General features: G+C 67.6%; 1 protein-coding gene across 1 annotated transcript; it reads right to left on the reverse strand.

The window, feature by feature from the left end:
* Positions 1-2,490: 2,490 nt before the first annotated feature.
* Positions 2,491-13,347, reverse strand: KLF16 (KLF transcription factor 16). Its single transcript, XM_059159307.1, has 2 exons — positions 12,701-13,347; positions 2,491-4,779 (listed from the first exon to the last, which is right to left on the reverse strand). The coding sequence occupies exons 1-2, from the start codon at positions 13,161-13,163 to the stop codon at positions 4,478-4,480; spliced, it is 765 nt and encodes a 254-aa protein (XP_059015290.1). The 5' UTR covers positions 13,164-13,347; the 3' UTR covers positions 2,491-4,477.
* Positions 13,348-16,067: the final 2,720 nt, after the last annotated feature.

The following is a 16,067-nucleotide window of genomic DNA, read 5'->3' on the forward strand; positions in this document are numbered from 1 at the left end:
AGCCCCCTTCCTGTCTGTGGAGGAGTGTGTCTGGGCGTGTCACACCCCATGTGGCCTCCGTGCACCTCGTGGGCTCGGGGTCCGTCGTGGGCTCGGGGTCCGTCCCCGGGGCAGCGCGTGGGTGCCTCGCTCCTGGTTACAGCTGAGTGCAGGCGTGTGTGTGTTGGTTTCATGTGTCTGGCCACGGGTCGAAGGGCGTCTGTGCCTCGTGAACTGTGCAGCTCTGGACACGCATGTGGTTGCTTTCCGTGTGTGTGTTTGAGCCCCAGGGTTTTGAGTAGGAGTTTTTCAAATGATGTGAATGTGTCCGTTGCCCATGTTTAAAACGTGGGGAGATGCACCCACAACTGCCCACCACAGCCGCCGTATGAACAACTGGCCACCCCAGGTCCAGCAGCTGCTGATAGCCACGGACCCCGTGACCACAGGATGGCCCCCTCCCAGCCTCCTGCTGTCCTCACCCCAGCCATTGGGCCCCTCACACGGGGGTCCGTCAACACCTGTCATCACCAAGATCAGAAAGGCAGGCCCCCGAGAGTGGCCCGACAAGGTGTGTGAAGTGAAGCTCACCTAGTCTCCATCCGCACTCGCGGGTGGGCCTTGGACGTCCATTTAGCAAATATTCACCAAGTGCCCATCACGTGCCAGACACAGCGCTAGAAGAACCGGTGAACAGCGGGAAGATCCCCCTGGTGGAGGTGGTGCTCCAGGTGTGGGAGACAGACAAGAAGACATAAGGAAAGGAGACAACACGATCCAAGTGCGGGGTGAGGGCACGGCGTGCGTCTGATAAGAGGTGGTTCCTGTAGTCGTCTGAGGACCGTGGGGGTTGAGCCGTTCAGCAGAAGGTAACGCGGGGGAAGGGCGTTCCAGGCAGCAAGCACAGCCAGTGCAAAGGCCCTGGGGCAGCACTGGGTTGGCCGATTGGAGGAACAGGGAGGAGGTTCACGCGGCTGGAGCAGGGTAGGCAAGGGGGAGAGAGGGAGGAGTGCAGGGCCCTGGAGACATCAGTGAAGACTTGGGCTTTTCCCGGAGGAGCCCCAGAGGGCTGTAAGCAGAGTGGGACGCGAGGCAGGTGCTCATGGGCGCCCTCTGGTGGCCACGGAGAGGGGACACATCAGACTGGGGGCGTTGGGAGAGGGGGCAGGAAGGAGACCAGGGTAGAGGCACCTGCTGTGGTCCAGGTGGCCAATGATGGGGTGGAACTGGGCCCACGCTGGATGTGCTTTGAAGTTAGAGCTCCAGGGAGGTTTCCGGATGGAATGGATGTGGTTAGAGACGCTCAAGGTCAAGGGTGACCCCAAGGATTCTGGCCTGCACCTGGAAAGATGGAGAGGCCCGTGCCTGAAGGGGAGGTGGGACTGGGCAACCTGGCGGTGGGAATGGGCACTTTGACGGTCTGGAGTTGAGGTCCGACTGGCGTGGGACCAGGGAGTGTCCTGGGCACATAAGGGCATGTGAGTGTACTAGGAGGGGGTCCTGAGCCCGGGGTGGAGGATATCCGAGGGGGTCAGGGATCCCCGAGGCCACATGACCAGGAAGCGTCCAGAAGGCCGCAGGGGACGTCTTCGAGCTGTGCAGAGCACATGGGATGGGGTCCCAAGAGAGACAGGCAGGAGGGGCTGTCCCCGAATTCCAGGGACTCTGCCCAAAGGGGCAGAAAAGCCAGGTGGAGTGGGAAGGGGGCAGTGGGACCGGGGTCCAAGGAGCAATGTCTGCGGGCCTGCGGGGCAGAGCCAGGGAAAAGGGGACAAAGCGAAGCAGGGGTTAGCGGATACAGGAGGGAGGCCGTCCTTGCGGAAGGGCGAGGGACCCCTGCCCAGCGCGGCCGCAGGGCGAGGACCCCGGGGCAGGGCTCAGCGGGAGCCGGCGGGGCAATGCTAGGAACGGCCACCAGATGGCGGGGCCTTCGCCTTCCCGGGGCGGACTCGGGGAAGGCCCTGGGGAGGGTCTGCGCGCCCCCACCGGAGCCACACCCGCCCTCGGGGCCCTGCAAACCGCGGGGATCTGGGCGTCTATTCCCTAGGAAAGGGGTGCACGACCCTCATCAGCTTCCCGGGGTCGCTGAGTCCTCCCCAAGGGGCTCCCCGGCCCTGTGCCCTCCAATCTGGAGCGGGCGGACGGCAGGCGTGCGATACGTGAGCAGACCCGCCGGGCGCGCCACGGAGGGCGGTGGAGGCAGCGGGGTCCGGGGACCCTCTCGGATCAACGCTGTCACGCCCACCAGCAGCCCCACGGGCAGGGGCTCCCCCAGCTCCCGGAGCCCAAAAGGGGCGGGCGCCGTGTCACCGCGCCTCGGTTGCCCGGTAACGGCAAGGAGGGGGGCGCAGCCGCGCTGACGCGTGGGTGAGGCGGGGCAGCGGCCCCCTCCCCAGGCCGTGTCCCAGCCAGTGGCGTCTTTCCAGGGTCCCCAGCGGGAGGCTGGGGGACACAGGCACTCAGCTGGCCGGCTGAAGGCCAGGGGTGGGAAAAACCACACGGGCACAAGAGTCGGGTTTAAAAAAGGGCTTGTTTAATTAAATACAAGGAAGAGGCCAGGCAGGACAGGGGAAGGGGGGCGCCCCCTGAAAGCACAAACCCCGGGGGGGCCCTCCCCCTTTCCCCCCTTGAGATGCCACAGCTAAGTGGCTGGAACCAGGTCCCAGTGACCTCCAGCTCCTTGGGGGCAGAGGGGCACAGGTCTCTCCAGGCCCCTGGACACTGGACAGGGGCCAGGGATGAGTCCCCGGCTTCCGGGCCCCTCAAACCCAGAGCCCACCTCCTGTGGGGAGGCACCAGCCAGGGATGGGACAACCAAGAGGACGCCCGTAAGGTCACAGGGGGAAAGGGGACCCCAGCCTGCCCCCACAGACTAAGGCATCTCACCAACACTGCCAGAGAGGAGGATTTAGGGTACAGGCGGACCAGGCCAGCAAGGATCCGCCCAGAGACCAGGCAAGACGACCCTTCCCAGTCCAGCTCCGAAAGGGCTTCCCTGGCCTCCTCCCCAGGACCCCCAGCACCCGTCCCTGGATGCTGCCAGGCCGGGTCTGGTCCACACCTATGCCATCCAAACCCCCAGCCCCCTAAAGGGGAGACAGAAAGGTTCTGGAACACAGGCAGGTGCCACAAACCTCCTGCAGCCAACAGTGGGACGCAGGTCCTTTCAGGGTCTTGGGACAGGGAGCCTGGGTGCTCTCCCATTGTAGGATGGGGGTCCTCAGTCCCTGTCCAAAATGAAACCCAACCCAAGCTGTGGTGGGAATGCACCAGGAGAGGACACAGCACTTACCCCTCCCTACCCTAAGTTCAGATCAAGCAGACCTTCTCCCCAACACCCACCCACCCCGCCCAGGACAGCAGACCACCCACAGGGCCCAGGTCAGGAAAGGGATTGGTGCCTGAAAAAATATTCTACCCGGTCCAAAAAACGAGCTATCCCATGGGGTGCAGGGCTCAGCCCTCATGCTTCCCGCCCTCACAGGCGGGACCCCAGCCTCTGCTCCAGAGGCCCCGGGACCGGGGCTACCCGCCAGGAAGAAGGGCCAGTGGCAGGGCGGGCCGGCCCCCACACCTCCACGTGCAGGGGACGGGGGCTTTATGCTCGATGCTGTCGTGGTCCCGAACAGGAGGGACTGACTGATTGTCACACCATGCTGTGGAAGGCCAAAGTCGGGGACTGGACTCTGACAGGCGCAGTCCTCACTCACACGCACACACCCACCCAGAGGGGGAGCAGCTCCCCGCCCCCCTCCTTCCCACCAGCAGAGACAGAGGAAAATAAATAAGGAGGCATTTGCCCCAGCCGCAGCCGTGTTACCCCCTCCCCTCCGTGTGAGTCAAATGCTCTTTGGAAGAACCCGTTTCTCTCCCTCCCCACCCCAGTCTTAGGAGCAAATCCTGGATCCTACTGCCTCCCCCTCCCCCACCCCCACTGCCGGGGAGCTGGGTGGCAGGGCAGAACCTGTGGACACCTGAGATTTAGTACCCGGATGGGGGTGGCTGGGGCCACGCCCCAATTCCCTGAACATCTCCAATGGCTTTCAGAGGGGTGAGGGGCCCCAGGCGCGGTGGGCAGGGGTGCCGCGGTAACCCCTGGTTCATCTAAGGCTCTTTGCACACATCATCCCAACCTGGAGAGGGGGGCTGGGGAGGGCAGGGTCCAAGCACCGGTCAGGTGCACCTTTCCTGGGCTGCTCACCAGCACCCCCCAGACTCACCCTCTCCAAAGCAGGGAGGTGGCGATGGGGGGAGGGGAGCGCCTGCTGGCCGCCCACCAGGGGTTCCTGTGTAACACGTGGGAAGAGAATTATCCGACATGGCTATTTACAGACGCGGGCCCCAGCCACCGCTCCCGAGGACCACCCGCACCCCGGCCGGCCGTCGGGGACCGGGGCCATCGGTCCGTGGCCCGCCCCTGGCTGTGGACAGCAGGCGGTTTGCTGGTGCTCCGAGCCCAGGCCCAGCAGGGGTGCGGCAGGGCGGGCTGGAGAGGGCCCTACAGGCCGGAGGGGGCCGGGCTGGGCGCGGGGCTGGGCGCGGGGCTGCCGGCCAGGCTGCAGGGCAGCGAGTCGCTGGGCGAGGTGCTGCGGGCGCCCGGGCGCCGGAGCAGTTCCGGGCGGAAGCCGGGGTGGCGGCGCGCGTGCTTGGTCAGGTGGTCGCTGCGGGTGAAGCGCTTGGAGCAGAGCGGGCAGGGGAAGCGCTTCTCGCCGGTGTGCGTCCGGTGGTGGCGGGCCAGCTCGTCGGAGCGCGCGAACTTCTTGTCGCAGCCTGGCCAGTCGCAGGCAAAGGGGCGTTCGCCTGGGCAGAGAGGGCAGAGGACAGACGGCGGCGATCAGCGCGGGGCCGGGGGTGGGGGGGGGGACACGGCTGGCGGGGCCCTCGCCGCAGGCCCCGCGGTCCGGGCCGTGGGGCTCCCCCCGCCCCCACCCCCGCCGCAGCCGCCCGCGGGTTCCGGAGGCTGGACTCTGGGGGGGACGTAAAGAAACCCCCCACTCATTTCACGAAGCCCCTAAGGAACTCTCCTGCCCTTCGCTCCCCAGGACCCGGTAGTCATTCCACGAGCAGTTTCCGTGGCTGCGAAGCAGAACGGGCGGAGGCCGAGCTCTGCCAGGCCCGCCCCACTCCCACCGCACCACGGCCTGGGGACAGGTCTGCGCCCACCCCCGGGGCACGCGGGGCTCGGCGGGGGCTGCTCCCTCCGCCAGTGGGTCCCGCCCCACCTCAGCTGGGGGGGGGGGGCGCGTACCGGAGGCTCCCAGGTGCTCCCGGTGCCCGGCCCACCCAGTGACCCTTGTGGCCTCCCATGCCCCAGCCCACCCACTGACCCTGTCGCGGGCCATGTGGAGGGAACACAGCGCCACCTGCAGCCCCAGAGCCCAGGGTGGGGAAGGGCACAAGGCCCTGGCAGAGAAGGCCCCTGGCAGGTCACCGCGCTGCCGGGAAGGGGAAGGCTTGGAGGCGGCGGCCACCGGCCTTACCCCGCCCCCACGGAACCGACGGGCAGGGGAGGCGAGGGGAGGGGAGGGGAGGGGAGGGGAGGCGAGGGGCGGGCCGCCACCAGGCAACTTCCTCCCCAGACCCCTCCCACCTCCCAGGCTGGCCTCGCCCATCCTGCCCCGGCCAGCCGCCGCCAGCCCCTAGCGCCTGTCGCCACCCACCCCTCCTGCCTGGGGTGCCGGCTCCCCATCGGTTCAGCCCGGTCCCCAGCGAGCGTTGTCAGCATCTCCCCACCCCAGGGGGAGTCCCCCCTGGACTCCGGCCACGCCCCAGGCCGAGGGGTCCTGAGGAACCCGGAGCTTGTGCCCCTGCGCGGGGTACCTAGAGGCCGGACTCCAGCGGTTGTTTCGTTCAGGAGTTTTGGAGAGTGCGTGTGACGCGGGTCCGGAGAGAATGTGGGCGCGTGAGCCGTGGCGCCCGCACCCCCGTGTGACACCCTTTGTGGCACTGGATGGAGCTCCAGGTGCAAAAGGCAGAGGCTGGACTCCGGGGGGCCACCGCGGGGTCAGGCCCAGGCTGGGCACTGTGGTGACTCAGTCAGCGAACACACCAGAAGGGGGTGCCTGGCCCGGGGTCTGAGAAAGGCCCCCCAACAGGGTAGATGGTGGCCGAGGGCAGAGGAAACCCGGAGCGTGGGGGACAGGACAATGGGACGGACACGGTGGGGGAGCAGGGTGGGGATTCTCAGCGTGTGCCAGGGACATCCCAGCTCTGAAATCCAAGGGACTGTCCTTAGGTGACGGGCTGGGAGGAGAGGAGGTAGGAGACAGGAGAGGCAGGGAGAGCGCCGGGCCATCACCCATGTCCCAGAGGAGAACGAAACCCTCCCCTTCCCCACCCCTTCTTCCAGGCCGCCCCCAAGACCAAAGGAGGCAGCGGCGTCCAGCAAGTCCCCCCATGAAGATCTGTGGGTTTCTCCCAGCAGCGGAGAATCCAGGTGTGCTAGTCACCTACCCCGGGGTGAAGAGGGGGCCTTACACATCTGTACCCAAGACCTTGCGGACTACAAACTTCTGGGGCTGCACCCCTCCCCGGAACGATCCCAAAGGCAGGCAGAGGGACCTCCGCAAAGCCAACCTCTACAGAACCCGGGGGGCTCAAAAAAGCCCGGGAAAGGACCCCGGCCCCACCCGGTTGGTGGAAGTGCTGGGACCGGACAGTCCCCCCAGGGCTGCAGGCTGCGGGAGGGGAGTCCGGTTTCGGGGGCGGGGCTGCTGGCTCTAGGCCAGTCCTGGTGCCCGGGGGCGCCCCCTCCGAGGGGCACGCAGTCCTGTCGCCATCTTGCAGCGCGCAGGCGGGGAGAAGCAGAAGGGAAGGGGGGGCCATCCCGCTGCTGGCGCGCCCCGCAGTTGGCTCACTTCCCCATTTCGGGCGGGCGGCGGGACTGGCACCCGCCTCCCCGCCTCCCGCAGTTCCACTTTGCAACGAGCAGGTTGCAAGAGCCGTGCCAGCGCGCACTGGGGCAGGACGCGTGCAGCCGCCGGGAACACAGCTGCCGCACGTAGCTCGGTGGCGGCAGGGCCATCCGCAGCCCAGCCGGCCTCGCTCACGTGGTCCCCGCTCGCGCTAGGGCGGGGGCGGCCCCGCTGGGGTCGACTTGCCGGCTGGACGCCTGCCAGCCCCGCCCCACACCCAGTTGCTGGGGAACTCACGTGCACACGTGGGTGGCGGGACCCCGTGCGCAGGCTTCCCGCCCCCACAACGTCGGGCGAATGCCTGCGAGATACCAGGCCCTGTCCCCCTCCCACGGTCCACTAGCCAGGGCGGGGAGGGGGCTGCGCTTAGGAAGCTCAGAGCCAGTGGGGCCGCAGGTGCCACCTCCCGCTGCCCCAGAGCAGACTGGAACCTGGGCTGGAGGAGATGCGGTGGGCGGGGCCCTGCGGACAAGACCTTTTGACTTGGGCTGGGCTGGGGTGACCTGGGGACACTTGCAGTCACCACAGTGCCATGCTGGCTCAGAAGAAATGGAGGCCAAGAGGTCCTGGAGACCAGATAAAGAGGGGACCGGGAAGGTGGTACCGGAGCCAAGCAGCACCACTTGGCCTGCCTGGCCTTCCCGGACAGGGCCAAGGACCCGACTCCTACAACCAACCTTCGCCATGACCTCCTGAGGTCATCCCTTGGGTAGGGAGGGAGCTGTGTCCGACAGCTGACCCTTGCACCAATGCCCACCTACCCAGCACGCGCAGTGGAGTTGGGCCAGGTGAGAGAATTTCGGGAGAGCTCCAGAGGGCCGGGCTGCAGCAGGCAGCAGGCAGCACGCCAGGGGCTTCCTGAAGCTCCCCCCACCCCGGGATTCCAGAAAGAACCCAAAGAACAGCTGTGGAGGTGCAGCAGAAGGGGGAGCTGATGGGGAGGTCTGGAGAGCAGGGCCTGGGGTCTGCCTCCAGCAAGCTCCTAGGATGGCTGTACAGAGACCCCCTACATAATCTCTTCACCCAACGTGGGGCACGAACTCAAACCCTGAGATCAAGAGTCCCATGCCCCAATGAGCAACCGGCCAGGCGCCCCCTGGGCCCTGCCCCCCAAACACAAGGCTTACCACCTACCCACCCCCACATCCCCACTCCTCCTGTCGGCTTCCCCTTTCAGTCGTCCTGTTGTTGCCACCAAAGGCGGAGACAGGCCATGTCCCTGGCCTGCTCACAGGAAATCCCATCAGTAACCCCTTCAGAGTATCTCCAGACCCCACACTGGCTGTACACCCAGCTCTTGCCTGGACTAGTGCAGTAGCCCATCAGCTTGGGGCTAAGCCACCTAGTCTGTGCTCTGCTTTTCAAATCCCAGAACTACTCCCTGACCCACGATCAAAGCCGAAAGGGTTTACCTTGACCCCTCACCCTCCCTCGACTTCTTCAGTGCTCACACACCGTGTTCCGGCTGCCTAGACTCTCTCCCCTGTCGCTCTGCCCCTTCTGTGTATACCCTCACACCTAAGATGGACCTCTCCTTACCCCACAGGTACACTCCACTGTCTCCTTTTTTGGCTTCTCCCAGGTGTGAGACCTGCCCCTTCACCTGACTGCCAAGTGGAGGGCACAGGCCTGACCCGCCGTGGGCACTCCACGCATCTGTGTGAAGCCTCGGGGGCCAGAGGGCCAAGCTCGGTGCAGCAGCAGCTGACGGGGTGTTCACCCTCTTGTCCGCCCCCGTGCCCCCGACCGAGGCACTGCGGCTACTGCAGCTCCTCACCCCTCCTTCCTCCCTGCAGACCCGCACTGCGCGCTCGCTTCCCTCCCATTCCCTCCCAGACGGGCCTCTGTGGCCCAGGGGGTGAGCCGTTAACAGCTCCCACAACCCCCCCCCAGCATGTGTGGTCAGAAGACCCACTGTTCAGGGAAGGCACTGGGCGAAGGTTCAAGTCAGGGCAGCCCCCTTCGGAGGGAGCCGGCTCCTCGCATGGTATCGCGTACCAGCTCCCGGGCCATCTGGGCGACCTTTATCAGGGAGCCTGGGTGGGGGGCGGTTATCGCCCCCTGCAATGTTGGGGCCCTCCCCCACTCCCCAGTTCCAGCTGCTCTCTGCATGTGTGGAGGAGGGAGCTAGGGGGAGCCCCCACCGTAAGCCGCCAGTCTCCCCAGCCCCACCTGTCCTCAAAGGCACTGCCCAGGGGAGGTAGGTAGGGGGATAGGGTCTGCTGTCCACTCGGCCCCGGGGAGGATGGTGGCCACTTCCCCTCTGGGCCTCAGGGTCCCCATCTGCCTCTCCCCCGGGGGCCTCTTCGGCCAAGAATCCCACCACCCCCACCCTGCCCCCTCCTTGGGCTACTCAGAATAACTGGGGTCCACCCCGGCTACCTCTGACTCTCCACGTCCAGGGGCTTCTCCCCTGCACCCCGTCTGTGGGCTGGCCCACCCCTTTCGCTCCCAGGCGGGGCGCCTGCCCTCCTTAACTCCTCTCCCGGACCCTAATCCCAGCTCCGTAAACGGATTTTCCTCTGCAAAGCCGGGCCTGCCTTCCTGGCCACCCTCCATCCCCTGCCCTTGGGATTAAACGGAACCCTTCACCTGGCCTGACCCTCCCCGCCTCACACCTCCGCCTCAGCCTCCCAACTCCTGCCCCAGGGCCCCTGTCCCCATGCCCTGCAGCCAGCGACATCCTGCTCCTGGGACACACCCCTTTCTGCCCCACAGGACCCCGAGGTATTAGCAGAGAGACCTCTTCCTGCATGGCTGTGGCCATTACCCCCTGCCCAAGGGTCCAGGCTGTGAGGACACAGGGACGAGGAGGCCCCACAGAACCGCCCGTGCTCAGCGCTCACCTCCCATGCCTGACCCGAGACAGGGTTCGAGAGTAAAACGGGGGGTCTCACCTGGGGGTGATCCTGCAACTACCCCAGGGGACACGAGTTACTGGCATCAAGTGGGTGCAGCCAGGGATCCTGCCAAGACCCCCCCAGGGTGCCCTGGACAACCACGGAGAGTGGTGTCCGTGGCCCCATGGGGATCCAACCTTGCCCTAGAAGCTCCACTCCTGGGTCTGAGCTCCCTCTTGCTGGTGGGGGCCTGAGAGTCCAGCAGGAGCAGAGCTCGTGCCCGCTTGGAACCGGGGACTCTGGGGCAGGGGAACAGTCCGGATATGGAGGTTGGGAGAGCAGTAGACAGCCAGCCTCTCCTCCCGCCCCCGCCCCATCGCGCCTCTCACTCTCCGTCTCCATAGCAACGGCGTCAACTTCTCCTGAAGCTTCCAAAGTCCTTCCCCACCCCACGTAGGAGAGCTCCGTGCCGGGGCTCCAGGCCAGACCCAGGGGACCACAGGACAGCCCTGCCCCTGCCACTGGGTGGCCCTCCCCAGCCTCCGCGCTCCTGTGCCAAGCGGAGCAGGGACACTGGACTCTGGCCAGGCTCCTGCCCGGGCCCTCAGTCTGCTCCTCTGGGGAATGGGGCTGGGCCCGGACTGGGATTCTCCTTACAGAGAGAGAGAGCGATCCTCAGGCAGGGCAGGGGAGGGCAGGCTTCTCTCCCGGGGGACGTTCCCCCCCACCCCCAGGCCCACTCCCGGCCACAGGCAACACCAAGCTAGCCTGGGGACACCCAGGGCCAGCATGACTTCCCCTCCCCCAAGCCAGGCGTAACAGCAGCGCCCCCCTCGACTAAGAGCCAGAAAAACTCACAGGCCCTTACGCAACCACGAAGCCAGGGTTGGGGGGGGGGGCGACTCCATGAATGAGCAGTCTTGGGCACACAGGTGACGGAGACCCTCGGAAACCAGAACATCAAGGGGCCCTGAGTCAGGCTTTCCCAACCTCAGAAGCAGACGGTGTGCCCAGGAGCCGTGCCCTCCAGGCTCCCACGCAGCACTGTGGGGAGGCCTCTGAGGACCGCTCCCATGGGGGCTAAGGATCCGTGAGGGATGGCGTCCTGCCTGCCCCCAACCCACTACTCACCCGCTCCGCTGGGACACTCCCCCCACCCCAGCTGGGCCTCGGGAACCTAGAGTTCTCATTTAAAACGAGGAGAGCAATACTGACATCCTGGCCCAGCAAGGAGTCCCTCGACTTCGAGGCGACCACAACTGCTTGGGGCCTCTGAGCCTCAGGTCGAAGGACTCTAGGCCGTTCTGAAGTTGTCTCTTGGGACCTGTGCTGGGAGGTGGCCTGGCCACTGCCTCCCACTGACCCAGAAGCTGGACAGGACCCAGAAAAGAAAATAAATCAAATCAGTACCCTGGGTTGGGGGGAGGGGTCCAAAAGGCTCTCGGCGCCTCACCGTCCAACAACGGGACAGGAGTAGGAGCACAAGAGTGGGAAAAACGGGGTCCCTCTCCGGACAGTCTCTCTGCGTCAGCACCCCGGCTGCCCAAACAGGCCGACTCACTTAGGATGATCCAGGGCCCTCCTCAGACCCCAGCTCCACACCCAGAGAGGAATAAACACCCAGCGGCTGCTGGGGAAGTGGGGCGGCTCCAGGAGGCAATGCAGACCCTGCCCGTCGGCCCGGTGCCCCTGGTATCCCGCCGGTGCTCACAAGCGGGGCAGAGACTCCAGGTCCCTATGGGCAGGGGTGAGGACTGCAAGGGAGACGGGGAGCGCCAAAAGCAGGGAGAACACCGGGCATCTGAGGTCCCACAAGGAGCCTGGGGCTGCACGCACCCTAATCCCACCACACCACAGGGCCAGGCCTGCTTTCCTGTGCCCTCTCCACAAGGGGACTGCGTCCACAGCGCCCTGGCTGCACCAGACCCCCACCGAGACCCTGAGAAGGCAGAATTCTGCACCCTTTATACAGGCAAAAACACTGAACTCCAAGATGGGTCATGGGCTAGAAAGCAGCAGTGCACCCTCATGTCAGTACCCAGATGCCCCCCCCAGGGCAGGAGGGACCCCCCCCCAATACTCTCAATACTCAAGCCCAGGCCAGCTTCCAACACCCACCTTCCCCCAACCCCAACCCAAACTCCCAACTTGGACAAGAGCATTCTCGGGGTGGAGGGTGGGGGACCCCAGGCGGACAAGGGAAGGGGTGAAGGGGTGATGGCTGTGACCCTCCCTCAGACTCCCCGAGCTATTCCCTCACCCTCGGCTGAGAAGCGAGAGGTGACAAGTGTCACGGATCCCTCACCCCATCCCTGCCACCTAACGCGTGAGGACCTGACGCCCTCGAGGGTCCCCCTGTCAAATCCGCCCCCCACTCCCGCATCCAGACTCAGGCCTCAACCCGCGCACTCAGCAAGCCCCGCCGCCTTATTAAAACTCACGAGGGGGGACAATAAACGTGTGGGGCGCCCCCCCACCCCGGCCCCCACGCCAGCTGCTCTGCTGCCCTCTGGGGTGATTCGTCGCTGCCACCCCCCTCTCTACAGATAGGGAAACTGAGGCAAAGAACGGGAAGACAGGACAGTCAGAGCGGGTGCTCCGGCCGCGGCATCCACTCCCCCGACGCGAACGCGACAGGAAACAGAGAGAAACTGGGCCGACGGGGGAAGGGACGGTCCGGGAGCCCCGATTCCGCCCACGGACCCCGTCGCGCCGCGCGCCCCGCGAGCCCCTGCAGCGGCCACGCTCCCGCCCGCCGACCGCGCGCCGCCCGACCGCGTGGCCGCCACGCCCCCTGCGCGCGCCCCACCCACCGAGGCCCCGCCCTCCCGGCCGGCGCGGCGGCGGCGGCGGCGGCCGCCCGGGCGCGCCCCCCTCCCCGCCCCCCACGCGCCACGCAGTTTTGGGGTCCCGGAGGGGGAAGGGGCGCAGGAGACCGCGCGCGCGGGCCGGGAGGACGGGGCTCACCTGTGTGCGTCCGCAGGTGCGACTTGAGGTGTGAGGACTTGTAGTACGCCTTGGCGCAGCCTGGGAAGGGACAGCGGTGGCTCTTGGCGGCGGCGGGCGCGGCGCCGGGGGCGCGGCCAGAGGACGGGGACGAGGCGGCCGAGGAGGAGGAGGCGGGCGAGGCGCCCCCCGGGGCGGCGCCGGGCCCGCTGCGCAGGTCGGCCAGGATGCTGGCGGCCAGCAGGTGGGGCGCAGCGGCGGCGGCGGCGGCGGCGGGGCCCGGGCCGGAGGCGGCGGGGGGCGGCGGTGGCGGGCCCGGGGGCCCGGGCGGGGCGGCCTCGCGGCGCGGCGCGCGCACCTCCAAGCCGGCGGCGGGGCCCGCGCCCTCGGGGCCCGGCCGCCCGCGGTGCACCACGGCGCCCGAGGAGATGGCCATGAGCACGTCGGCAGCGAAGTAATCCACGCACGCCACGGCCGCCGACATGCCGGGCAAGGGCGCGCGGCGCGGGCCGAGCGGGCTGAAAGGAGGCGGCGGGAGCGGTGCCCGTCCGGCCGGCGGCGGCTGCTCGAGTGCGGGAGGCGGAGGAGGAGGAGGAGGAGGCGGAGGCCGGCGCGCGCCGCCGCCGCCGCCGCCCGCGCTTGGCCCGCCCCGCCCCGCCTGACGCGCCCTGACGCACCGGAGCCCGCGGGGGCGGCCGCGGCCCGCCCCGCCCGGAGGACGCCCCCTCGGGGCGCGCGGCCACGCCCCCCGCCGGCGCGCCCTCCGCCGCCCTGCCCGCCGCGCGCGGCCGCCGGGGGCGGGGTCTGGACCGCAGGAGCCGCCCCCGGCGCGCCCACTCCGACCCCGGAGCTCGGTTCCGCCGGCTTCCCGAAGCGCGCCCTCCCCTCGCGGGACCCCGAGCCCGAGACCCCGCCCGCGCGCGCCCCCTTGCCCTTCTCGGAGTACCCCCGCCTCACCTCGCCAAGCTCCGCCCTTCCCCGGTACGGTCCTCCTCGCGGGAGCGCCCCGCCCCATCTGGGCACGCCCCTCCCGCCCGGCGCAGCCCGCCCTCCTCGGCGCGCGCCCCGCCCCCTCGCGGGCGCGCCCACCCCACGCCGGGGCGCGCGGCCGGCGGGAGCCCGCCCCTTCCCCGGACGCTTCCACCCTGGCCCCGGGCGCGCCCCCGTTCTCGATGGGGGAGGGCTTCGCTCCCCACGTGGCCCGGTGGGGGTGCGGAAGCGGCCAGCCCCGCCCCCCGGCCACGTGCGCGACCCTTCCCCCTCTCCTTCACCCTGACCTGGGCCCTGCTGGACCGCGCTCCCCTCCGTCGCCCCGCGTTTCCCGGAGCCCCGTGGCCGGGCACGGGACGAGTGGGGCGCCCCGCCCAGCCGCGTCCGGCGAACCGGCGTTCGTTTCTCCTCCTGCACCCCCCTCGGGAGTCACTTGTGCGCACCCCACGGGGGGTGGGGAGGGCCGGTGTGGGCGGGCGGAGGAGCAGAGTCTGGGGGTCGGGAAGGGGAGCCGGGCGGGGTTGCAAAGAGCTGGGCGAGGCAGAGCGACCGGCCCTGCCGATACGCGGGGTTGGAACATCGCTCCCCGCCGCCGGGCGCGGATCCTGGGGACTGGGGCTGGGAAAAGTGGGGCCTGTGGAAGCCCTGAGGACGTCCGGGCCAGGTAGTTTAATGGGGAGGGCGCCGATGGCCGGAGTCAGCCAAGCCGGCAGTCCGAGGCCGGGGTCACTCGGAAGTGGGACAACAGGGTGGCCCTCTCTGCAGCGACCACGGCCCCGCCTCTTCCTAGGCTGGCTGTGGGGGCCCAGCGATGGCCAGAGCGGCCTCCTGGGGGCACAGCTGCTGCTGCCTGCGTGCGGGACAGCGGCCCGGACCCTGGCCCCATCCTCGACTCTCTCTTCATTCTGCCACCTCGCTAGCGGCTGTCTGCTCCCGTCCGGGCCCCCCACCCCCACCCTGCACGTGGCTGTATGGGGACAGCCGGAGACCCAGTGTTGACCGAAGGCTGCCCAGGCGAAGGACGGCCCCTTGACGGGCCGAACACCATCCAGGGGGGCACCTGGCGAGCACTGCAGTCATCATTTCTGTGCCCCGCCCCCGTGACTTTGAAGGTTTAGGTGAGCCCCCTGGGCCAGTCTACAGCCCCCACCCCGCCCCTCCACTGCCCAGTCACACAGAAGCAGCTCTCCCAAGTTCAGACAAGGCAGGCAGCCCTGGAGCCTACCCCTGACCCCAGCTGACACCAGGCACGGAGGCAAGCAGCCGGACAGGAAAGAGGCCAGGACCCATTTGTCGTTTCCAGGAATGTTTATTGTGCCCAGAGGAGCACCCAGCAACGTGCCCTCAAGGAGCTCAAGGTCTAGGGCAGGACAGCTGGGAGTCAGGAAAGGGCATAGGTGGGTAGGCACGGGACCACCCAATGCAGGAAGGGGGGCTGGGGCATGTGTGCCACAGGCAGCCACACCTGGGCCTCCAGCAGACATGGCCGGGGGCAGCACTCAGGGCCACGGCAGGGACCTGGGGCGGCGACAAGGTCGTGCCTTCTTCCCACGGGCAGAGGGTGTGAGCAGACAGGTCAGGGCTGCCGTCCTGGCAGTCCACAGCAGGCTGCGTGGCCCCACACAAGACATGCCTCCCAGTGGACCCATGGGCTTTGTCTGGGGCCACACTGGCCACTCTGCAGGCAGGAGTCCCCGGACCGGGGCCTGTGTTCCAGCCACAGGCTGTGTGTGCCCACACCCTGAGCCACCACTGTGTGCACAAGCCCCAGTGCCCAATGATGCCCACCGCACTTGGACTCCATGCTCCCCTCTGCTTTTTGTCACCCTAAGACCCTTCAAGTTGTCGCCCCCATTTCACAGATGAGGAAATCAGGACTGGCAGAGGCCAGAGACACGGGCAAAGCTGAGACAGCACAGGGTTTGGGGGAAGTACGGAGCCGGTCCGAGCACTCCCGGCAGCCAGTCCCTCCACTCTTCCCATCTCTACCCTGCTCTGATGGCACTCAGGGGGTCAGGAGGGCGCTCACTGGCTGCTAGACGGGGGCAGGGCAGGGGGAGGCCACTGGCCCTGGAGGGGAGGTAGGTCTGGGGCACAGGTGAGCGGAGAGTTAACAACAAGCGGAGGCCTGCGCAGCAGGGATGCCCCAGGCCTGTGTACCCACCAGGAAGATGCCCCAAACCGGTCAGGCTCAGAACCAAGGCTGCAGTGTGCGTGCGTGTGTGTGTGTGTGTGTGTGTACACGTGTGCATATACACATGCTGGGATGGCCCTATCTTTTTTAAGACAGTAAAGACTTTATATTTGATTTTAGTAATTTTAATAACAGGGCACGTGGCTGGCTCAGTGGGTTGAGCCTCTGCCTTCAGCTCAGTCATGATCCCAGGGTCCTGGGATC

Source organism: Mustela lutreola, chromosome 2 (genome assembly GCF_030435805.1).
Source record: "Mustela lutreola isolate mMusLut2 chromosome 2, mMusLut2.pri, whole genome shotgun sequence".
NCBI lineage: Eukaryota > Metazoa > Chordata > Mammalia > Carnivora > Mustelidae > Mustela > Mustela lutreola.

What these genes read in the sequence shown, in the direction of transcription:
- KLF16 (XM_059159307.1), bottom strand. Translation starts at nt 13,163, where the DNA reads ATGTCGGCGGCCGTGGCGTGCGTGGATTACTTCGCTGCCGACGTGCTC. An exon ending in GCACCTGCGGACGCACACAG is followed by an intron (nt 4,780 to 12,700) that starts GTGAGCCCCGTC and finishes CTCTCTGCCCAG; the next exon opens with GCGAACGCCCCTTTGCCTGC.